At 38.8% G+C, this 25,249-nt stretch overlaps 1 protein-coding gene across 1 annotated transcript in view; it reads left to right on the top strand.

Moving 5' to 3' along the window:
- Window positions 1-25,249, top strand: part of ALG13 (ALG13 UDP-N-acetylglucosaminyltransferase subunit) — an 86,026-nt gene that overhangs the window by 58,593 nt on the left and 2,184 nt on the right. Inside the window, 4 exon segments of the mRNA XM_036304950.1 lie at window positions 8,015-8,200; window positions 9,883-9,923; window positions 11,758-11,938; window positions 22,586-22,847. Of these exon segments, the coding sequence (XP_036160843.1) occupies window positions 8,015-8,200; window positions 9,883-9,923; window positions 11,758-11,938; window positions 22,586-22,847 (670 nt within the window).

Genomic DNA, 25,249 nt, shown 5'->3' with positions numbered 1-25,249 from the left:
AAAGAAAATGATAGGGATGGAGAAAGGAGCAACAGATTGAGAGATTCAAGGCATCAACTTTAAACAACTTTGTGGGAATGCACATTTGGGTGACAAAACTCCTAAAAAGAAAACCACAGATGCTCAGTCACTAATCATCAGAGAAATGCAAATTAAAACCACAGTGAGATATCACCTCAAACCTACCAGAATGGCTATCATCAAAAAATCAACAAGTACTAGCGAGGATGTGAAGAAAAGGGGACACTAGTTCACTGCTGGTGGGAATGCGGTTTGGCACAGCCACTATGGAAAACAGTATGGAGTTTCCTCAAAAAACTGAAAATGGAACTTCCATTTGACCCAGCAATCCCAGTTCTGGGAATATATCCTAAAAACCCCAAAATACCAATTCAGAAAGAATATATGCACCCCTATGTTCATAGCAGCTTTATTTACAATAGCTAAGATGTGGAAATAGCCCAAGTGCCCATCAGTAGATGAATGGATAAAAAAGCTGTGGGCCCTAGCTGGCTTGGCTCAGTGGATAGAGTTGCGGACTGAGGGGTCCTGGGTTCGACTCCAGTCAAGGGCATATGCCTGGGTTGCGGGCTTGATCCCCAGTTGGGGGGATGCAGGAGGCAGCTGATCAGTGATTCTCTCTCATCATTGATGTTTCTGTCTCTCTCTCCCTCTCTGAAATCAATAAAAATATATTTTTTAAAAAAGCTGTGGGACATTTACGTTATGGAATACTATGCAGCCATAAAAAAAGAAAGACGACAACAAACAGACTGTCAAATTACAGCAGGAAGGTTGGGGAGTATTGGGGGTAAGAGATCAATTGAAGGACTTACATACATGCATATAAGCATAACCAATGGACACAAGACACGGTGGGGGGGGTAGGGGTGGGTAAGGGCATGTGCGGGGGGAGAAGGGGAGGAGAGGCTGGGGGAAGATCAATGGGGAAAAGAGACATATGTACTACTGTTTGTAATACTTTAAACAAGAAAATAAAATTTTTAAAAAATGAAGAAAAGAAAGATCTTGCCAGCCATTGTGGCTAATTGGTTGACTGTTGACCTATGAACTAGCAGGTCATGGTTCAATTCCCCGTTAGGGCACATGCCTGGGTTGCAGGCTCAATTCCCATTCTGGGCATGCAGGGAGGCAGCTGATCGGTGATTCTCATCATTGACATTTCTCTCTCTCCTTCCCCTTTCCTCTCTGAAATCAGTAAGAATATTTTAAAATAAAAGAGGGATCTCTTACCTTTTGGGACAGCATAGGTGGGCCTGGAAAATATTATGCTAAGTGAAATAAGCCAAACTGAGAAAAGCAAATATCACATGTTCTTATTTGTGCAATCTAATGAACAAACTGAATTGACTAACACAATAAGACCTGAAACATGGAGGCATGGGACAGACTGACATACCTCAATGTGGGGTTGGAGGGGACGAGAAAAGATAAACCAAAGAATTTATATACTTACATGCATAGCCCATGGACATCAGCTATAGGGTAGTGATCACTGGGTAGGGGGTATGGGCTGGGAGGAAGGTGGGTAAGAGGGAAAATGGAAGATACCTATACTAATAAATGGGTAATATGCTAATTAGACCAGGAGACCTTCCAGACAAAGCCATGGTGGCGGGGCCAAGATAGAGTTGGTTAGGGGCGATCAGGCCAAGAGGGGAGGGCAGTTGAGGGTAAGCAGGCTGGCGGGGGGGGGGGGGGCAGTTGGGCAAATAGGCCGGCAGGCAGAGTGGTTATGGGCAATCAGGTAGGCAGGCAGGCAGGTGAGCGGTTAGGAGCCAGCGATCTGGGATTGCAAGAGGGATGTCTAACTGCTGGTTTAGGCCCGATCCCTGTGGGACATCCCCCGAGGGGTCCCAGATTGGAGAGGGTGCAGACTGGGCTGAGGGACAAATTTCGTGCACCGGGCCACTAGTCTGTAATAATAAAAAAAGAAAATATAGGAAGTGATTACTATGAAAGTCAGGGTAATGGTTAATTATGGTCGAGGGAGAGGTTTTGTAATTGGTATAAGGAGCATGGAAGTTTTCTGGAGTGGCTGGTTAAGTTTTATTTATTGACCTGGATAGTGTCTATCTTAAAATAATTCATTTGTTTTATTTTCTGTATCTTTTTCACTTATTTAAAAATCAAGTTCTCAGTAGACCAGTGTCTGGAACAAAAACATGCAATATATGTTAATTAATGACCATACAGATTTTTCATTGTAAATGTTAATGTAGACCCTGGTTGTACAACTTTGGGATTAATTGTAGGGGAAAGTGTTGGCTGTCTGCTTCCTACTTCTGAGCTTTAAAAAATCAAGTGACAGGTGAATCAAGCATTGTCATACCTCATTTATATAGAGTCATTGAATGCTTACTCTTTAAATGCCAAATTTGTGTTCTGTATAGGTATTTCTAAAAATGTATACTGCCCTCATTTATGTTACTTTTTGTTCTTTGAGTCACTTAAGAACTTCAATTATAATTCTACCAGGGGATGCTGCTTTTTAGTTGCTCTTTATCAATCCTCTAGATCAGGGGTGAGGAATATCTGGCCCTTGGGCCATATAAGACCTGCAAAATCATTTGGTCTGGCCCTGCCAAGGCATTAGGGCTGAGCTAATTAAATGTTTGACCAAATATAGCAAACTAATTTTTAAGTTAATAATTTTATATGGCTCTCAAATGGTGTTATAAGTATCCAAATGGCCCTTGGTAGGAAAAAGGTTCCCCACCACTACTCTAGATGAAACAACTTATGTTTTCTATTGTTATTCATGTGACTGTCTAGCAGCCCATTCCATCCTGCAAGTTACTCCTATCTGCCAGGTAACTAGATGCCATGATTGTCTTTACTGTGAGACTCTTCATAAGCATCAAATACTGTTGTAACTAACTTTTGGTTACTGTTTCTTAGGCTTTTGCCAAGGACAGACTAGTGACTCGCCCTAAAGACAGGATCTGTGGGCCAGGCCTAGGGTGAACTGAGAAAAGGATTTACTCTTGAGGTTATGTCATGCCAGTGCAGGCTGATATCCTGTCTTTTAGAGTTTTCTTTTTTAATCCTCACCTGATTGCCTCCTGTACAAGCCCTGACTGTAGATCAAATCTGCAGCCTTTTAGTGTACCGAAGGACACTCCAATCAACTGAGTTACCTGGCCAGAGCCTGTCTTTTAGAATTTTGATATTTTATTCATCATGGATTTTTTTACATTAATTTGGTGGCCCCTTAAATTTTGCACCTCACTGCATCTTGGTCTTGGCCATGCTCTTTGATCTCTAAGAAGCCAGTTCTTGCGCTATATATATATATATATAAAAATAATATATATATTCATGTTTTCTTCTAAAATGTCCTGAAGCAGCCCTGCCAGTGTGGCTCAGGAACTGAGAGGTCACGGTTCAATTTCCTGGTCAGGGCATATTCCCAAAGGCAGTGGATCGAAGTTCTCATCAATGTTTCTATCTCTCTATCCCTTGTCCTTCCTCTCTCTCTAAAAGTCAATAAAAACATTAAAATAAAATAAAAGTAAAATGTCCTGAAGTAGACCGCAGAAACACAGAACAGGGAAAATAAGCATTTAGAGTGCATTATGTTGATTTCCATTAATATTTTAGAAAAGTTTGTTTCCATTGTTCTGGAGCCATCCCTGAATTATATCTATTAAGCTATGGAGCCCTATTAAGACTGCAAATCAGATGCTTATACAAATCTAGAACAACTGGAAATTATAAAAGCTTTTTTATTATGGGGCTTATTGTAATATGAATTTAAAGGAAGGTGAATTCAGAAAAAGTAATCTCCAACTGTTTTCTGCCCTGTATCCTCTCAGGCCCATAAGAATGTATTTAACTGCTTATATGTCTAGTAGTTGGTTTTTACCTAATGATCATAATTTCATTCTACTATCTGTAGCTAATTGAACTTGCTTCATTGGCTTTTTGAAAAATTAAATTTATTGGGGTAACATTGGTTACTAGCATTGTACAAGTTTCAAGTGTCCAGTTTCATAATAAGTCAATTGTATATTGTTGCATTGTGTGTTCAACCAAAGTCTAGTTGCCTTCCATCACCATATATTTGACTGCCTTTACCCTCTTCATCCTCCCCACTCTTCCCTTCCCCTCTTGTAGCCACCATACTGTTGTCTGTGTCATTGAGTTTGTTTTGTTTGTTCATTTGTTGCTTTGTGTCATTTGCTTTTTTAAAATGATATGATTTGAGTGCTAGTTTAAAAGGAAGAAGAGTGGAGCTTTATTAAATAAGTCATCCTAAATAATAAAAGACTAATATGTAAATCAACCGAATAGCAGAACAACTGGTCACTATGATGCGCACCAACCACCAGGGGGAAGATGCTCAACACAGGAGCTGCCCCTGATGGTCAGTGCGCTCCCACAGGGGGAGCGCCACTCAGACAGAAGCTGGGCTCACAGCTGACGAGCACGGCAACAGTGGCAGGAGCCTCTCCCACCTTTATGGCAGCTCTAAGGATGTCCAACTGACAGCTTAGGCCTGCTCTCCACAAGGGCTCCCAGACTGTGAGAAGGCACAGGCCAGGCTGAGTGACACCCCCCACCAAAGTGTGTGAATTTCATGTACTGGGCCTCTAGTTATTTTATAGAAAGCAAATTCATAAAGCTTTTAGAGCATTTGGAGATACTCTAAAAATTAAACTTCTCTTCCAAAACCTTGACTTATGGAGACTTATGCATGCATGACAAAACTTCAAAACAGCTGGGAAAGTTTTTAAAATTTACTGTTTAATTTATGTATAGTAAAATTTATGTTTTAGTGCCCCGTTCTGTGTTTTGACAATGAATACAGGTATAACCTCTATAGTCAAGAAAGAATCACCTCATCACCTCCAAAGAGCTGTTTATCAAGTTTTAAATGACCCTAAGAAACAGACCTCCTTTTACTATTAGCATGCAACTGTATAAAGGGTATAGGTAATTGTATCATTAATATTTATATCAGTAAATGAAAAAATGTGGATTTTTGATAATACTTGGCCTGAAATTTCTCCAGCTAAATTACCAAAACAAATTCAGCTTCTCTGGACAGTTGCTGTACTAAACTAAGTTTTCTAAAACTCTGAATTTAAACAACTTTATTGAACAATGAGACTAAACGTTGTGTACTTCTCAGAGTTAAAATTATAGTGTAGTTAACACAATAATAAAATTTAGTACTTGAATTTCTTTGTTTTATTTTTCAGACAAAATAAATATTTTATTGTTTTATTTTATTAGAAATCAGCCTTTGCATGATAACTCAAACATTTATAAACCCTTTAAATAGTCTTTCAAAGAATATTGTTAACATCTCAACCACTTTTGACTAAAATTTCACACAAAGAAATAAAATAGTTAAAAATGATAAATGCTAAAGGAATAAATCTAATGTTTGGTTGTTACTTTACATGTTTATTTAAGAAATATACAACCAAGTAGGAAACCATCTTCCTTTGTTTTCCATAAAAGCAAACAGTTCTGAATGGATAAAACTTACTTAAAACCATCTATTATGAGAACAAATCTAAATTACTTTCATTTTGAAAAACAAATTCACAAAACCAGATTATTTATTTCTACCCATTTAAGTCATTGGCCCCATTATCTTGACAATACTGTACTATTTAGTCTAAAAGACAGCAGAACTACCAAAGGACTTGTATGCATGCATATAAACATAACCAATGGACACAGACACCAGGGGGGTGAGGGCAGGAGCGGGGGTGGGGTGGGGGGCAATGGGAGGATAAAGACACATATGTAATACCTTAATAAAGAAAAGTTAAATAAATAAATAATAAATAAATAAATAAATAAATAAATAAATAAAAATAAAAGAACTATCTCCTTGTAATAAAGATGTCTGGGCAATGCAGAAAGTACATAGTGTTTAACATCAGGTACATTTCCAGAAGAAAAATACTACTAAGCTATAATAAAATTGTATTTGTCTTAGGTAAAGGAACAATGCTTACTGTGTAAGAACCGTAAGTAGTTGTAGGTAGTCTATATATACAAAAGCCTAAGCGACCAGCCAACTGGCCGGTAGCTATGACATGCACTGACCACCAGGGGGCACAGGAGCAGAAACCACAGGCATGGAAACATGGAACAGACTAAGGAATCTAAGAGGGAAGGGGGGAGGGAGAGCATGGGAAGAGATTAACCAAAGATGTTATGTGCGCACTAGAGGCATCGTGCACTGGTGGGGTACCTCGGCCTAGCCTGTGGGAATTGGGCCGAAACTGGCTCTCTGACATCCCTTTTTAGGGGTCCTGGATTGCGAGAGGGTTCAGGCCAGGCTGAAGGACCCCACCAGTGCATGAATCCATGCACCGGGCCTCTGGTTTCATATAATTCTATCCTGCTATTAGTAACCTTAAGAATTAAGAGCTGTTTATAAGTGAAATAAGCCAGAGAAAGAAAAGGACCATGTTTTCATTCATGTAGGATCTAATGAACAAACTGAACTACCAAGCAAAATAGAGACAGACTCATAGACTGCTTGCTCAGGAAGTGTGTGTGTGTGTGTGTAGGGGTGTGTACCAGGTGTATTGAGGGGGAGGGATTGAGCAAAAAAGTGAAAGAACTCATGGACCTTAACAACGGGGGGTGGGGTCAGTGGTGGAAGACGGCATAGAGCGGATAAATGGTGATGGAAAAATTTTAATTAAATTTTAAAAAAGAATTAACTGATTTCACAACAGAATAGTTTTTCTTCTTGGAAGTGACATTGAGTAACAGAAGTAAAGATCATTGGTTACTTAAAGTTCTCAAAAATGAATTGGTTATTACACAGTAAATACCTCAGAGAGGTTAGTGTTTAAGGAAGCTAGTTGGAGAAATATGTTATTCATAAATTGGTTAAATCTGGAAGTTTTCAAGTTTCAAAATTCTACATAGGGAATGAATTGCAAAATATTGACATACAGATCAATCTTAGCCTTTCAAATGGCTTCCATTTTTATAATTTAGAAATGAAAAAAGTGCCTAAGTTTCTATATATGTTTTTTAAAAAGATATGCATAGAAGGAAGGACTTGGATTTCTAAGGCAGCTAAAATGTTCAATTAAACTTGAAAGGGGTTATATCATTCATGTTTTGTCAAAAAATTTAACAGGCTTATCTAGCATACTATATATATAAACACTTTTACTAGGCTGGAACCATATTGTTTCCTTTTTTATCATAGAGGAATGTACTAATATTTAAACAATTATATTTTAATTTATGTCAAAAACTGTAAAACTCATAAGTGAGTATTTGTTTTAAATTATAGTAACAAGTATACAAAGTTAAAGGATGGAGGTGGGGGAGAGATATTACCTGGGGGAATTATAATTATATGCATATATGCATAGCCCATGGACACAGACAATAGTGTAACAAAGGCGAGGGAGGGATGGGTGAGGGGTGGAAGGGGTCAGTGAGAAAAATAAAAAAACAAAGGGGACATCTGTAATACTTTCAACTATAAAGACAAATTTTTAAAAAAAGTTACAGGGATAACGTATTTTACCTCCTCTGTTCTGATACTCCTGATGCTACGAAATAGAAACCTTCAAATATTACCTAAATCTGTAGTTTGTGCAAATTAGTCTCTCTTACTAGCTTTTGCATCTTGTGATTTGACGAAGAATTTCAGATGGCTGATAACATCTTTAACTTTGTATTAAGCTAAAGTAAAACTTTTGCCTTAATGATATTTTATTTATGTGCCTGTTAGCTGATGTTCCAAGTCTTGATAGTCAAAGTTCTGAAATTTCCAGTTTTTCCTTCTAATTTCAAGTATTTCCTTAACTGAAAATGACCTGTAATGAACTAGTTTTCAGCTGGCATGTCTAAGAGAATGTGGAGCAATTCATCTTCCAAGTTTTGGTTTTTAAGTCAAACCATAAGAATTTAAGCCATTTGACCATGCTGGCACACAGAAGAAATAGAAGATGAACTTAGTTATGCATTGTTACTTTATGTTTTGTTTCTTTTTTAGTGATTGTTTCACCATCCTATCCATACCTCTCTGCTCATGTGCCTGCTGTTGCTGCAACTCTGCCACCACCCCCCTTTCCTCCCCCTCTACCTTCTCCTTTTCCTCTTGAGGTGGGAGAGGCTTCCAATTTACCACCATCACCTCCACCTTATTCCTGTGATCCAAGTGGCAGTGATCTGCCTCAAGGTGAGTGGATTTTGAGATTTGGATGAGGGTTGTGTACATCTGGGATTTTTTTTTTAGAGTATAACTGTGGTTAACCAAAAGGAGTAGGGTGGGGGACCAAAAGGAAATTGACTTGAGAGCATAATGCTAAGTAAGTGACTAAGGAAAGGAGCAACTGAAAGCTGAGAATATCTTCTGCATAATCAAGAAGTAGATGGTTGAGTTCACTCCTGCTGCTCCTTTTTGGTAGCTATGTCTGCCTTGGAGAAGATTCTCAACTTGATGTCTTTGCTCTCTCAACTGTTTTTCTTGAAAAGCAGGAGTCAATTTAAAATTTTCTCCATTTTCTTAAGTTTTTACCGTAAATATATGAAATTTTTATGATCTTTTGACATTTAATATTTGGGATTCCAACTGAATTTTCAAGACTTGGAATAAGGTTGTTTTGTTTTTGTTTTTTAGGAATTAGGGGTCTAATATGCCTTGGATTTCAGCCATGTTTCTATAATTAAACTATACTTGTTTCTATAATTAAACTAAGGAGTAGCTTTCCATTGGATGTTCTTTGTTACTCCTCAGGTTGGCAGTGTTTCTCAAAAGAGAATTGTAGTTGAAAATTGTTTGTAGCTTATTTATACTTTCTTTTCTATAGCATTCTCTTGAATTTTCTAGCTGCTTCTCTATTCTATTTTGTTATTTTTTTCCAGCCCCTAAGGTAGTCACCAAGATCATCTTCAACTCTATTTTGTTCTTTTTCTGTGCCTTAAAATTTCAGTATCACCTTTATGTAGATTATTCCGAAATCTATCGAATCCTGGCCTTTGAAGTTTCAGGTACTTGTCTCTAGCTACTTGGTAGTCATTTCCCCTTGGCTTAAAACCTGACTATGATGAAGTACTCACCTTTATCTCCCTTCTTTCTTCTCCCCAGGCCATATAAAATATTAACTCTTCTTGATTTCCTATTTTGTTAACAGTGTATCATGTATTAGTACTTTGTTTCTTTTTATGGCTGACTAATGTTCCATTGTATGGATACACCACATTTTATTATCTATTGGTTGATAGACATCTGGGTTGTTTTCACCTTTTTGCTATTGTGAATAATAATTGCTATGGATATATGATATCTGGAAAAATTTCATCACCTTAGAATTTAACTTATTTTGAGTTACTTTGCTCATTACCTCCTCTTTTTGGAGTTCTCCTGGTGGTTAGTCGTGTTAACTAAAACCAAAGTAAATTACTTTGTAAGTAGTAGTAATCTCCATAGACATCACTTATCTCTCCGTATTAGTAGAGCACTTAATTTGTACTATGTAGTAGCTTCATCAACTGAGAAACAATATGATTGCTTAGATAGTACATTTGTATTGAAGTAAAATTGTAGCCTTGAGATGAGCAAGAAAATGCCTTTACCGGATTCTTCTTAAATATTAGTAGAATGGCATTTCTGTAGTAATAGATAATATTAAGAATAGAAATAGAATATATATATTTGGTTATTTAAACCTTGGATCAGAAAATGACCTTACCTGTAGTTGTAGGTAAATGGTCATTTACTGTAGGGTAGATTTGAGTGTTGTGTTGATGTCAGGAGACTACATTAGTTATCTACCTTAATACTTAAACAGAAAAGCTTTTAAATGGTAATTCTAATTGTTTATATCATCTAGCCACTAAAATTAAAATCTTTTATTTTAGATACAAAAGTTTTGCAGTACTATTTCAATCTGGGATTGCAGGTAAGAGTCCTGTTAAAATTGCTTTTATAAATTATTAAAAATACAGTAGATGCTGTTTTGATAATCAGGCTTTTGAACTTTCAGAGTCAAGAATATTGTGAAGGCCCTAAAAGTTTTATTTCTGTCATTATAAAATATCTCTGAAGATGATATAGGTCACTTTTCTACTTTAGCCTCCTAGTGCTTCTGTTTCTCTTATAGTATAGTTGGTAAATAGTGGTGAGCAGAGACTCTAAGCAGCACAACTTTAGTACATATTGGCCTCCATATTTAACATCATGTGCCAACACTTCACTATGTTTTTCTGTCTCAAAATAATAATTGGGTTACTTATCCTGCTTAAAATATTTTTATGGCTATTTTTGTATTTCATGTGAAAAGTAACCTGACAAATTCAGATATTTAAAGAACTGTATTATTTTTAAGCATTTGCCTATTCATAGATATTTGCAAAACACTTGATTTTCACCACTCCTCTGAGTTGTAAAATGTGGGTACTGACAAATACCTTAGTATCACTGGAAGGTGTCTGATTTCAGGTAAGGGCTCTTTTATTTTATTCTTTCAGGGATCATTCCCCCCCTGAGATAGACTTGTCTTCTGACATTACAAGATGGTATATTTCCCGAAAAGTAATGCATCTTAATATTTGGCAGATAGTAATCTAGATAGTCTCCTGGATAATGCTCAAAGTAGTTAATATTCTCAGACACTGATTTCCTTAAAACTTTGGATATACAATTTCCAGAAAATTAACTTATCCAACTGCCACACATTTATACATTAAGAGTATGGAGTGGGTTTTTTTGTTCTTTGAGACTATGTTTCATAAAAGAAATTTTGAGAATTGAAAAAATAAACTTCTTGCCACTTCAATTATGTTAGATTACTATAGTCACATGTGGAAATGTTCTAATTCATTCCACAAGGCTGAGGCATTTTAAAATATTCTTCCTGCATTTAACATCATGGGAATATAAGGAAATACAGAAAAATACAATAATTTTTGTATTGAGTGGAATAGCATTCATTATAGTACATCTGAAAAATGCTATGGTATAAAGAAAACCAAAATCATCTGTATAATCACAGTATACTTGGATACATTTTTCAGTTTATTTTACAAAATATGGGCTATGATTTGTAATTTTGTTAACTTTCAATAATATGAGCGTTTTTGTTGTTTTTAAATATATTTTTATTGATTTCAGAGAGGAGGGGAGGGAGAGAGAGATAGAAACATCAGTGATGAGAGAGAATCATTGATCAGCTGCCTCCTGCACAACGCCTACCTGGAATCAAGCCCACAACCCGGGCATTTGCACTTGACTGGAATTGAACCTGGGACCCTGTAGTCCGTAGGCTGATGCTCTATCCACTGAGCAAAACTGGCTAGGGCAATACTATGAGCGTTTAAAAAATATTTGACAGTATGATTTTTTAAATTTCTTGTATTGTGTTCCATCATAGATATATCATAATTCATTCATCTAGTTCTCTGTTGTTTAATATTTAGGTTGTTTAATGTGTTTTGCTTTTAAAAATAATGATATAAAAGGCATCTCTATATGCATGTCATTGTGTATAGCTCTAATTTCCTTCAGTCCTTTCCTAAAAGAATTTCTAAGTCCAAATATGAAATACAGATGCTGCAAAAGATCTGAAAGTTGTAATAGAGAATAGGTTTTCTATATCTTTTAGGTCAAAAAAATCATTGTTACCCCACTTGAAAATTATGGCCCAACTTTTTTTTTTTTTTTAAGACAGGAATTGTGCTACTTTAAGAAAATGGACATTTTCTTAAAGTGTTTGTTTTTTCCCTTTCTTGCCCAAGTGCTATCATCACAACTACTGGCACTCCATGGTCTATGTGCCACAGATGCAGCAGCAGCATTTTCATGTAGAGAATTATCCCATCTGTACTGAGACACCTACTCTGGTAGATCAGACCATTCCTCAGTTGTACAGTGATGTGGGAAGACAAGATGGCGTGCAGGTAGAAGCATCAACAAATGGTGAGCATGTAATTAGAGTCCCTGGAAGAAAGACAATTGGATTTTGTGTATATTTAATAATGGCCTTCAGATATTGTATTAGGTCCAAATATTACATCATTGTTTCTCAAAGGAGGGTCCATGGGGTCCCTCAAACCCTCTGAAGGGATCCATGAGGCCAGAAGTATTCATCATAATACACAGACTTTCTTTGTCCCTTTCACTCTGTTGCATTTGCATTGAGGGTGTAAAAATCAGAGGGTAAACTATGTAAGGAATCAGTGACTTCCTCATTGCCACACACTCATGATAAAAATTCCAGTGTGATTTCTTTTTTTTTCCTTCATCAAAGATGTTTTTATTTTTGTTAAATGTTTGTCTTTGAATAATTGTACTTATTCTGTTTGACAAAACTGGGACGTATTCCTCAGGCACTCTGCATACTGAAGTATGATTAACTTAAAAGATTTATGAGGTTGAGCTCTGAGACGAACTAGCTGACTTTTTTCATGGAACACTATTTTTGCTTGAAAGAGTGATAGACAAACAATGGTTATTCAGACTGGGGGATCTGGTACACATTTTCTCAAATGAGCAGCATGAGCCTGCTACTTCAAGAAAAACAACTGACAACATTTGTTGTCTAAGATAAAAATTTCAACTTTCAAATGAAAGTTAAAATTTTGGAAAACTTGTATCTACCACCCTAACGTTAACAGCTTCCCGATACTTAGATGGGGATATTAATGAATGTGTTTTTCACAATATGTAATGAAATGATGTCAGCATTTGGGAACTCATAGACAAGGCAACTATTCTTATGGTCTCAGACTGCATAACTTAGTGAAATAATATTTTCCTAGTTACCAATGCGTGATGTTACCTGTGTATAATTTTATAAAAGACCTATCAAAAATGCAAGATGAAACTGGATTTTCATATTAACAAAGTATGAAAAATTCGCATTGATATCCTATATAATAAAGGCTAATATGCAAATTGACTGAATGGCGGAACGACCAGTCGCTATGATGAGCACTGACCACCAGAAGGCAGATGCTTAACGCAGGAGCTGCCCCCTGGTGGTCAGTGCAGGGGGAGCGCACTGCTCAGCCAGAAGCCAGGCTCACGGCTGGCGAGTGCAGCGGTGGTGGCGGGAGCCTCTCCAGCAGCGCTAAGGATGTCTGACTGCTAGCTTAGTCCTGCTCCCCACAGAGAGCGGGCCTAAGCCATCATTCGGACATCCCCTGAGGGCCCCCGGACTGCGAGAGGGTGCAGGCTGAGCTGAGCACACACACCCCTCCCCCACCCCCTCCCAGTGCATGAATTTCATGCACCAGGCATCTAGTTGATATATAAGAAACTACTACTTACCTAGTTTTGTTGTAGCATTGGAGATCTACAATGATCTACTTACTAAAAGACTTCTCTTTTCCAAGTACGTATCTGTATGAAGCCAGATTTTCTTCTTATACTTAAACCAAAACAACATATCATAATAGATTAAATAGAGAAGCAAATATGAGAATCCTGCTGTTTTCTATTAAACCATACATTAGAGCAGTGGTTCTCAACCTTGGCTGCCCATTAGAATCACCTGTGAATCTTTTTAAAATCCTGATATCTGGGCCTCATCCTCCGGAAATTCTGTTTCTTTGTTACTAATGTTGTGGCCCCACCCCATAAAAAAGAAACAGAATTTCCAGAGGATGAGGCCCAGAAATCAGGATTTTAAAAAGATTCCCAGGTGATTCTAATGTGCAGCCAAGGTTGAGAACCACTGCATTAGAGTCTTGCACAAGTATAAAACGGTGCCACTTATGACACAGTTTTCTTTTGTTTAAGATAATAAATTCATTTTGCATAAAGAATTTGTGTTAACATTAAGGGCTTATTTTTACATGAATTAATAATTTTTCAGTTTCTCAGTTTAATGCTTAATATGGTAAATATTTATAAATATAAGCCACATAAACAAAAGCAATTTGGGATCCTCAATCTTTAAATGTAAAGAAATCTCAAGACTAAAAAGTTTGAGACTATAAGGATGGTTGCTTTGTCTATGAGTTCACAGTATAATATAGATGGGGAGGAATTTTGAAGGATTTAGAATAGGATCATTGGATGGCCCTTCTTGGAAAGAATCAGCAGGAGGTAAGAAGAAATGGTGTGGACTAACCTAACCAAATGTGTTTCTCATTCCAGCACTGCTACTCGATGGTTGTGATCTTGGCTAAGTTACTTAACCTCCCTAAGTCTGATTTTCTGTAAAATGGGAATACCTGACTTGCCAGGGTTGTTATAAGAATGAATAGAGACCTTATGTATAAGTATACTGTGCCTGGTGCATGTGAGGAATGTGAATTTCCTTTCTCTTCTCCCTCTTTTAAAGCATATTAATGGTTTTGGAATATTAGCACTATAGAATCTTTTTATTTTATTTTATTTTATTTATTTTTTATTTTTTTATTGCTTAAAATATTACAGAGTATTACATATGTCTCCTTTTTTTCCCGTGCCCTTGACAATCCCCTGGCCTCCCCTACCCCCCAGTGTCTTATGTCCATTGGTTATGCTTATATGTATGCATACAAGTCCTTCGGTTGATCTCTTACCCACCCCCCTCCTGCCCTCCCACCCTCCCCGGCCTTCTTGCTATAGTTTGACAGTCTGTTTGAGGCAGCTCTGCCTCTGTATCTATTTTTGTTCATAAGTTTATAATGGTCTTTATTATCCAGAAATGAGTGAGATCATGTGGTATTTTTCCTTCATTGACTGGCTTATTTCACTTAGCAATAATGCTCTCCAGTTCCATCCATGCTGTTGCAAATGGTAAGAGTTCCTTCTTTTTTACAGCAGCATAGTATTCCATCGTGTAGATGTACCACAGTTTTCTAATCCATTCATCTATAGATGGGCACTTAGGCTGTTTCCAGATCTTAGCTATGGTGAATTGTGCTGCTATATGAACATAGGGTTGCATATATCCTTTCTGACTGGTGTTTCTGGTTTCTTGGGATATATTCCTAGAACTGGGATCACAGGGTCAAAAGGGAGTTCCATTTGTAGTTTTTTGAGGAAACTCCATACTGTCTTCCATAGTGGCTGCACCAGTCTGCATTCCCACCAGCAGTGCACAAGTGTTCCTTTTTCTCCACATCCTCTCCAGCACTTGTCGTTTGTTGAATTGTTGATGTTAGCCATTCTGACAGGTTTGAGATGGTACCTCATTGTTGTTTTGATTTGCATCTCTCAGATGATTAGCGACTTTGAGCATGTTTTCATATGTCTCTTGGCTTTCTGAATGTCCTCTTTTGAAAGGTGTCTATTTAGGCCCTTTGCCCATTTTTGATTGGATTGTTTATCTTCCTTTTGTTGAGTTGTATGAGTTCCCTATAAATGTTGCAGGTTAAACCCTTATCAGTGATAGCATTGGCAAATATGTTCTCCCATGTAGTGGGCTTTCTTGTTGTTTTGTTGATGGTTTCTTTTGCTGTGCAGAAACTTTTTATTTTGATGTAGTCCCATTTGTTCATTTTCTCTTTAGTTTCCAATGCCCTAGTATCTGTATCGGTGAAGAAATTGCTTCGGCATATGTCTGAGATTTTGTTGCCTTTGGATTCTTCTAGTATTTTTATGGTTTCCCGTCATATATTTAAGTCCTTTATCCATTTTGAGTTTATTTTTGTGTATGGTGTAAGTTGGTGGTCTAGTTTCATTTTCTTGCATATATCTGTCCAATTTTCCCAACACCATTTATTGAAGAGACTGTCTTCACTCCATTGTATGTTGTTGCCTCCTTTGTCAAATATTAATTGAGCGTATTGGTTGAGGCTGATTTCTGGGCTCTCTATTCTATTCCATTGATCTATATATCTGTTCTTGTGCCAGTACCAGGCAGTTTTGAGAACAGTGGCTTTGTAATACAGCTTGATATCTGGTATTGAGATCCCACCTACTTTGTTCTTTCTCAGGATCGCTGAAGCTGTTCGGGTCTTTTTTTATTCCAGATGAATTTTTGGAGAGTTCGTTCTAGGTCTGTGAAATATGCCGTTGGTATTTTAATGGGAAGTGCATTGAATTAATAGATTGCTTTGGGCAGTATGGACATTTTAATGATGTTGATTCTACCAATCCAAGAACATGGTATGTTCTTCCTTCTCTTTATGTCTTCCTCTATCTCTTTTTTCAACGTCCTGTAGTTTTCTGAGTAGAGGTCTTTTACCTCTTTAGTTAAGTTTATTCCTAGGTAGCTTAATTTTTTTGGTGCGATGGTAAATGGGATTGCTTTTTTAGTCTCTCTTTCTGCAAATTCACTATTGGTGTATAGAAATGCCATAGATTTCTTGGCGTTAATTTTGTATCCTGCTACATTGCTGAATTCTTTTATTAAGTCTAATAGTTTATTAATGGAGTCTTTAGGGTTTTTTAAGTATAATATCATGTCATCTGCAAATAAGGACAGTTTTACTTCTTTTCCAATTTGGATGCCTTTTATTTCTTCTTCTTGTCTAATTGCAATGGCTAATACTTCCAGTACTATGTTGAACAGGAGTGGTGAGAGTGGGCATCCCTGTCTTGTTCCTGTTCTTAGGGCAAATGGTGTTAGTTTTTGTCCATTGGGTATGATGTTGGCTGTGGGTTTGTCATATATGGCTTTGATTATGTTGAGGTATGATCCTTCAATTCCCACCTTTCTGAGAGTTTTTATCAAAAAGGTTGTTGAATTTTGTCAAACTCTTTTTCTGCATCAATTGATATGACTGTGTGATTTTTGTCTCTCAATTTGTTTATGTGATGTATCACGTTTATTGATTTGCGGATATTGTACCATCCTTGCATCCCTGGGATAAATCCTACTTGGTCGTGGTGTATGATCTTTCTGATGTACTGCTGGATCCGATTTGCTAAGATTTTGTCGAGGATTTTGTCATCTATGTTCATGAGGGATATTGGCCTGTAATTCTCTTTCATTGTGTTGTCTTTACCTGGTTTTGGTATTAGGGTGATGCTGGCTTCATAGAATGAGCTTGGAAGTGTTCCTTCCTCTTGGATTTTTTGTAGTAGTCTGAGGAGGATAGGTTTTAGTTCTTCCTTGAATATTTGGTAAAACTCCCCTGTGAAGCCGTCTGGTCCTGGGCTTTTGTTTGCTGGAAGCTTTTTGATGACTGCTTCAATTTCTTCCATAGTTATTGGCCTATTGAGATTTTTAGATTCTTCCTGATTAAGTTTTGGAAGATTGTATTTTTCTAGGAATATGTCCATTTCCTCCAGGTTGTCTAGTTTGTTGGAGTAGAGTTGTCCATAGTATTTTTTAACAATCCTTTGTATTTCTGTGGGATCTGTTGTTATTTCACCTCTATCATTTCTGATTTAGTTGATTTGGGTCCTTTCTCTTTGCTTCTTGGTGAGCCTGGCTAGAGGTTTATCAATCTTGTTTATCCTTTCAAAGAACCAGCTCTTTGTTTCATTGATTTTCTGTATTGTTTTTTTGGTCTCTATGTCATTTATTTCTGCTCTAATCTTTATTATCTCCTTCCTTCCGCTCACTCTGGGCTTTTCTTGTTGCTCTCCTTCTAATTCTTTGAGCTGTAGATTTAGATAATTTACTACCATTTTTTCTTGTTGGTTGAGATAGGCCTATAGAGCTATAAACTTCCCTCTCAGGACTGCTTTCCTTGTGTCCCAAAGGTTTTGGATTGTTGTGTTTTCATTGTCATTAGTTTCCAGGATGTTTTTAATTTCTTCTTTGATCTCATTGGTAACCCAATCTATCTACACTAATAAAAGAGAAACATGGTAATTGGCGTACGACAGCTACCCTTTTCATTGGCTAATCAGCGAGATATGCAAATTAGCTGTCAGCCAAGATGGCGGCCGGCAGCCAGGCAGCTTGAAACTAACATGAGGCTTGCTTGCTTCAGTGATGGAGGAAACCAACGTTCCCCGCCTGGGACTGCAGGCCTCTGAGCTTGCAGTTTGAAACATTGTAACAGATACCGCGGGACTTCAGCCAGCAGATTCTCAACATTGTAAGCAAAGGCCAGAAACCTACTTTCAGCCGAGGCCTAAGAGCTGGAGCCAAGCCTCAAGCTAAAGGTGGCCCAGAATAAAAAAATAAAAATAAAAAAAGGAGCGGTTGGGAACTTTAGTCACTCCCAGCATGAAAACAGCCCTCAGCCCCTCACCCAGACTGGCCAGGCACCCCAGTGGGGACCCCCGCCCTGATCCAGGACACCCTTCAGGGCAAACCAGCCAGCCCCACCCATGCACCAGGCCTCTACCCTATATAGTAAAAGGGTAATATGCCTCCTGGCACCGGGATCAGCGTGACAGGGGGCAGCGCCCAAACACCCTGATCACCCTGCGGCTCTGTGTGTGACAGGGGGCGGGGCCACAACCTCCCTATCCATCCTGCTCTGTTCGTGTCAGGGGAAGGCACCCCAACCCCCTGAGCAGCCCTGCTCTGTGCCTGATAGGGGGGAGCTCCCCAACCCCCCCCCACGGGCCCTGCTTTGTGTGTGACAGGTAGAGCCATAACCTCCCCATCGGCCCTGCCCTGAGTGTGAGAGTGGCGGCGCCCCAACCCCCTGATCGGCCCTGCTCTGTGGGTGATAGAGGGCGGTGCCTCAACCCCCTGATGGGCCCTGCTCTGTGTGTGACAGGGGGCGGTGCCCCAACTCCCCGATCACCCCTACTCTGTGCGTGACAGGGGGCAGCGCCCCAACCCCCTGATTGGCCCTGCTCTGTGCGTGACAGGGTACGGAGCCCCAACCCCCCTGATGGGCTCTGCTCTGTTAGTGACAGGGGGCAGTGCCCCAACCCCCTGATTGGCCCTGCTCTGTGCATGACAGGGGGTGGTGCCCCAACTCCCCAATCGGCCCTGCTCTGAGCCTGACCAGGGGCTGCACCTAGGGATTGCGCCTGCTCTCTGCCACCCGGGAGCAGGCCTAAGCAAGCAGGTCGTTATCTCCCAAGGGGTCCCACACTGCGAGAGGGCACAGGCCGGGCTGAGGGACCCTCCCTCCCCCCCGAGTGCACAAATTTTTGTGCACCGGGCCTCTAGTATTTAATAACATGCTATTCAGCTTCCAAGTGTTTGAGTATTTTGAGTTATTTTTATTGTAGTTTATTTCTAATATTATGGCCTTGTGGTCTGAGAAGATGCTTGGTATGATTTCAATCTTCTTGAATTTGGGGAGACTTTGTTTGTGACCCAATATTTGGCCTATTTTTGAAGATTTCCCATGAGCACTTGAGAAGAACATATATTTTGTGGCTTTGGGGTGAAGTGTTCTGAAGATGTCAATTAAGTCCATCTGATCTAGTGAGTCATTCAGGATTGCTGTTTCTTTGTGCTGAGTTTATGTCTAGGGAATTTATCCAGTGATGTCATTGGTGTATTAAAGTCCCCTACTATGATTGTATTGTTGTCGATCTTTCCCCTGATATCTTCCAGGAGTTTTCTTATGTATGTGGGTGCTCCTGCATTGGGTGAATATATGTTTATCAGGGTTATATCTTCTTGCTGTATTGATCCCTTTAGTATTATGAAGTGGCCTTCCTTATCTCTTGTTATGGACTTCACTTTGAGGTCTATTTTGTCCGATATAAGTATTGCTACCCCAGCTTTTTTTCATTTCCATTTGCCTGAAAGATATTTTTCCATCCCTTCACTTTGAGTCCGTGTGAGTCCCTTCTAATCAGGTGGGTCTCTTGTAGACAGCAAATATATGGGTCATGTTTTTTTATCCATTCAGCCACTCGATGTCTTTTGATTGGAGCATTTAGTCCATTTACGTTTAAAGTTATTATTGAAAGGTACATGTTTGTAGCCATTTCTGTTTTTTTGTGGCTGTTTTCTTTCTGGGCTTTTTAGTTCTTCTTTTTACACCAGTCCCTTTAACATTTCTTGCATTGCTGGCTTGGTGGTGATAAACTCCCTTAGCCTTTTTTTGTCTGTGAAGCTTCTTATTTCCCCTTCAATTTTGAATGATAGCCTTGCTGGATAGAGTATTCTTGGATTCAGTCCTTTGCTTTGTATCACTTTGTAAATTTCTGTCCATTCTTTTCTGGCCTGATGTGTTTCTGTTGAGAAATCATTTGATAATCTGATGGGGGATCCTTTGTAGGTAACTCTCTGTTTCTCTCTTGCAGCCTTTAAGATTCTGTCTTTGTCTTGTACATTTGCCATCGTTATTATGACGTGTCTTGGTGTGGGTCTTTTGGGGTTCATCTTGCCTGGGACTCTCTGTACTTGTGTAACTTTTTTCTTCCCCATATCTGGGAAGTTTTCTGACATTATTTCTTCAAATAGATTTTCTAATCCTTGCTGCTCTTCTTGTCTTTCTTTCAGCCCTATTATGCGTATGTTACTTCGTTTCATGTTGTCCCGAAGCTCCCTTAGGCTCTCCTCCTGCTTTTTAATTCTTTTCTCCAGTTGCTGTTCAGATTGAGCTTGTTTCTCTGCCTTATCTTCTAATTCACTAATTCGGTCCTCTGCTTCTTGCAGTCTGCTGTTGAACTTTCCATGGTGTTTTTGATTGTAGCTATATCACTTTTCATTTCTTCCTGATTCTTGCATAGGTTGTTGATTTTCTCATCCATCCGGTGAATGAATTGTACAACCATTATTCTGAATTCTTTTTCTGTCATGTTGCATGCTTCACCTTCATTAATGTCCTTTCTTGGTGACTCCTCTGGGTGTTGTTTCGTCTCTTCATTCTGATTATCTCCCGATGGTTCAAATGTCAAGTTGCGTGGGCCTGGGTCGTGTGCAGTGGGAGCCTCCCGCCACCCTAGTGTCACTGAAGAGCTCTGACACTAAGATGTGTGGTTGTTGTGGGTTGGTGGAAACCAGGCTCGCTCAGAGTCAGTGTTGTCAGCGCTCAATGTGGCCTGGTACGGCGCCCTTAGAATCAGGGACCCTGCCTGCACTGTGCTGAAACAGAGACCCCCCTGAAGCGTGTTGAAAACCAGAGCCCCCTAGCGTGCGCCAGGAGTCAGAGTTCCCCAAGAATCCAGTATCAGAGTCTCTGTTGCATCGAGCGACCTTGCCTTGAGAATCAGGGTCCCTGTGTGCCCTTGCACCAGGAATTGGAGTCACTGGCTCTTAGTATGAATGCGCAGGGAATCAGGATCTCAGGCGCAGGTGATAAGAAACACAGTCAAGTCACTGGTGCTTGGTGCTGCCTCCTGCCCAGAGAATCGGGGTCCCTGGGCCTGTGATACACAAGACAAATTCCCAGTGTTCGCATGACTGCTCCCAGCCCAGGACTCCTGAACCCGGCCCTATGCAGGATCAGTTCCAAGGTGCTCGTGCACTTCCAGGCTAAAGTTCCTGGAGCGCTGAGGCCCTGGCAAGGGGTGGGTCTATCAGTTAGTTACTCTGGTGCTGCCCCAAAGCCTGCGGGAAGGGGGGATGGGCTCTGTTACTCACGGATCTGCCGCAGGGATTTCTGAACTTTTGGTGTTCAGAACTTTTGGTGTTCTGAACTTTGGTGTCTGTATCTGTGGTCACAGGTCTCTGTCCCCAGTGGCTGCAGGGTCCTGGTATGCGTCTGAGATCAGACCGGGTGGTGCTGAGGCCAGGATCCTAGTCTCAAGCAGCTCTGTTTCCCAAGATGACGTGGTCGCCGTGCCTGTGCTGGCTGCCCAGGAGTGTCCGTGCAGGGTGCGGGACTCTGCCGCCTAAGACTGCCCGGTTTAGCAGCCCCTTAGAAGACCTGCAGAATCTAACTGTCCCTGGCTCATACACACACACCACACACGTCCACACACTCCTCTATCACTTCCTTGCGCTCTCACACTCTCTCCCTCCCTACCTTCCTGCTGGTCGCCATTTTCTCCAATCTCAGCACTATAGAATCTTATTCCTAGTATGGTGGTATGATGTGGCCCATGGTAATAAAAATTAAAAAATCAGCCTTTATTTCATTTTTGTGCCCGATAACTTTTATAGAGCTATTTTTTATTTATAGGAAACCATGAGACAGTGGTAGGAATGAGCTAATCTAAGTTATCCCAAGTAATGAAGGACTCCTTTTTGTTTAATATTTATATAGTCACTATATAGCAAGGTCACAACAACATCTATTTCCACTGAAACTGACTCATGGTAGTAAAACTGCTGTTAAACTGAATTTATGCTAGGATCTTAATGACATTCAAGAGGTGGCACTTAAATGTTTAAATGCCCTTCAGAACTCTACTTTGAAGTGTACACAAGGCTATATAGACGCAGAGTTTTTAATTGCAAAAGTAATACAAAATAGTCATCTTGATGGTATGTGTTATACTGGAAAACTATTGGCTAACTTGATTGTGAGCAACTCTTATTAGAATTTAGTTGACTAGAAGGACTCTAGCAAATGTTTATGTATTTAGTCTGTTGGTGCCAAAATCATCCCAGAAACACTAGGTAGAATACATTTGACATATTATATACATGCACATGTATGTGTATAATTTTTTCCAATTAGGAAATGTTCATATAATCTTTTAGTAGTCTGTTTTAGTCAGATTTCATATCTAAAGTGCTCCTGCTGCAATTTCTGTGATCTTTCCTATAGTTAGTGCTAATTTCATTTTTACATGTAAAAACATTCATTTATATTTTCTTAATGAATCTTTGTATATAAGGTGTACTAAATGCAGTATTTGTTTCAGGTACTTTTCCAAATGCTGACCCTGCATCTGTCCCTCATGGAACAGTCTATTATCCAGTGATGACAGATCACTGTGGGCAGCCAACTTTGCCGGGTTTTGATTCCTGCCTTCCCGTTATGCCGGAGTTTTCCTATATTGCCCCCTGGCATCCCATTGGTGCAGCATATGGTGGTTCTCCTCACATTCATGGTGCTATGAATCCAGGTCCAGTTGGCTATATTTCTTCACCTCCCTCACCTTCTCATTTTGTACCTCGGAATATGTAAGATTCAGCAGTATGATGTATTCTTGCACTGCCATTTTTCTTGCCCTTTTGATTTTTTTAAAAACTGTTCTATGTTAGTGTTTAAGTAAGTGATTTAAGTGGTTAGAGTAGTTACTATTGTATCCATCTTTAAGATTATTTTATCTTTTGATTTAAAATAGTACTTTAAAAGAAAGGAATATTACTTTGGGTTGTGAATAAGGAAATTGAGATAAATGTATAACTAGCCTCATGTTGAGCATACTTAGTTGTATTCAGCTGTCTTCCTGTCAGCCAGCTTGTCAATTGATAAAAGGAATAAGTCATATGAACTATTTCCTTGGTTTAGATATCAAACATCTGATTAAACTAAAAATTCTATTAACTTCCACTTTTCTCTAGAAAATAAAGCAAAATAAAGAGCATTTGTTTTTGGGTAACTAACAATATTAAATGAGAGCTCTTTGGGTTTCTTAAGAATAGCCTGAACTGAGTTGTTCTGTGATATTTATCAGTTTCGAAGGCACATGGTGCTCGGCTTTAGAATTATCCCATATGCTATTGTTTAATGTTGGATTTATGTAACTTTTACTGCACAGTATTGAATTGGTATCCTTTGCACAGTTAGCAGTAAATAAAAAATAGCATTTAAAATTGCTAAAATGAGTGGGATTTTCTTCATTTCTGCTTTTTCATGGTAACAAAGAGTACCAGACATTTGATTCTTTTAATATGTTTTTTCACTAGTATTTGGGTTGCAAAAGCATGTGAATTTATAGCATGAACTGGCAGAGCCAGTTGAAATGTTATTTAATCTCAAGACATTGCAATCCATACTACCATATCTCTTTTTTTCCCTTGAGAATGATCCTTTTTAGGTTGTATTTCTGTTTTTTAAATCTGTTCACTCCCTTATGGAACTTCAATCTAGACTTACTTTCTCATTGTCCTATACTTCCAATAGTTGTCACATCTTTCCATTTTTGTTTTTAGACTTACCTTATATCTCTCCAGGCCTGCCTTATCTCTAACTTTCTGTGAGACATATTTTATCAGCCTATCTTCTCCCTTTTATCTACCTAAAGGACACAAGTTTTTCTGTATTCATGAGTTCTCCTCTGAGGGATAATTCATCATGGAATGCTTTGCTGTAGCTCAACTGACAAAGCTATTTTTAAAGTGTCCTTTTATTGCCACAAAATGTGTTTATATTGCCTTTTTAAATGGTTATTTATGCATGTGAATCAGTTTGTCCTTGCCCACCTTCAGTTATACCCCAGGTCAAAATACCTCAGAACTCAAGGTACTTGAACAGTTGAAAGAATTGGTATGGCTATGTCTTCAGTGTACTGTTCTCAAGATGATTGATATTAATGAGTTCCAAATCAGTGCACTATTTAAGGCTTCTGCTTCATAATAGATATGGAGCTGGTTTTGTAAGTGCTTGCTCTACAAGTTGGCATCTGACAACGGTAGTAAAAAAAGAAAAAGATGAACAGTAGTGTGCTGATCTTTATGACAACCTTCCTCTAATGTTTATCTTCTCTGCTAACTTACTGAATTCTCAATTTGTGCAGCCTACAAGTTGTTTTAAGTAAAGGTTTATTTTACTTAAAAATATGGAGTTAAACCCCTCTTCAACATTTTTCAAACATGCTAACATTTCTGAAATATACATAACTCACAGCAAATGATTGTTTTGTATCTTCAACTGTTGTCAATGGTTCACTAATTAGCTTCTAAGGGTGTTTTAGAAGATTGTAGTCTAGAGAATGTGGGTCTGGAAATTGTTTGGTTTTAAAACAAGCACATTTGCCTTAGGCTTCTAATTGATTTGTTTTTATTTTAAACTTGTAAGTTACTGCCTTCCCTTGAGTTCCATTACTAATTAACACAATTTAATGAGATGCTTGTTATTAACTTAAACCAAAGATTAATGATAAACCTAATTGTCACTGTCACTGATGTTGAAGTCAACAGTATTTATGGTCTGTTTAAATCATACAAGTATAATTCACTTACTATGTATTCCTGTCAATCTTCTGTAAGAAATAATCAAAGAGTATACTCTGACCCTGCTATTGTTTTGGGAGTTGGGCTGATGAAGGTAACCTGTTCTGCAGAAGTTTGCATTGTCTTTTTTAAAAATTATTTTATTGATTTCAGAGAAGAGAGAGAGTGAGAGAGATAGAAACATTAATGATGAGAGAGAGAGAATCATTGATCAGCCGCCTTCTGCACACTCCCCACTGGGGATCAATCCTGCAATCCGGGCATGTGCCCTGACCAGGAATCAAACCATGATCTCTTGGTTCCTAGGTCGATGCTCAACCACTGAGCTATGGTGGCTGGGCTGCACTATCTTTTGAAGGCATCTTCCAGATAATAAGGAAGTAGTTTTTCTGGTAATAAAAAAAAAC

The sequence above is a fragment of the Myotis myotis genome, unplaced genomic scaffold (assembly GCF_014108235.1).
Source record: "Myotis myotis isolate mMyoMyo1 unplaced genomic scaffold, mMyoMyo1.p scaffold_m19_p_4, whole genome shotgun sequence".
NCBI classification, from domain to species: domain Eukaryota; kingdom Metazoa; phylum Chordata; class Mammalia; order Chiroptera; family Vespertilionidae; genus Myotis; species Myotis myotis.
Note: the sequence above shows the minus strand (reverse complement) of the source record. Positions and strands in the feature narration are given on the sequence as shown.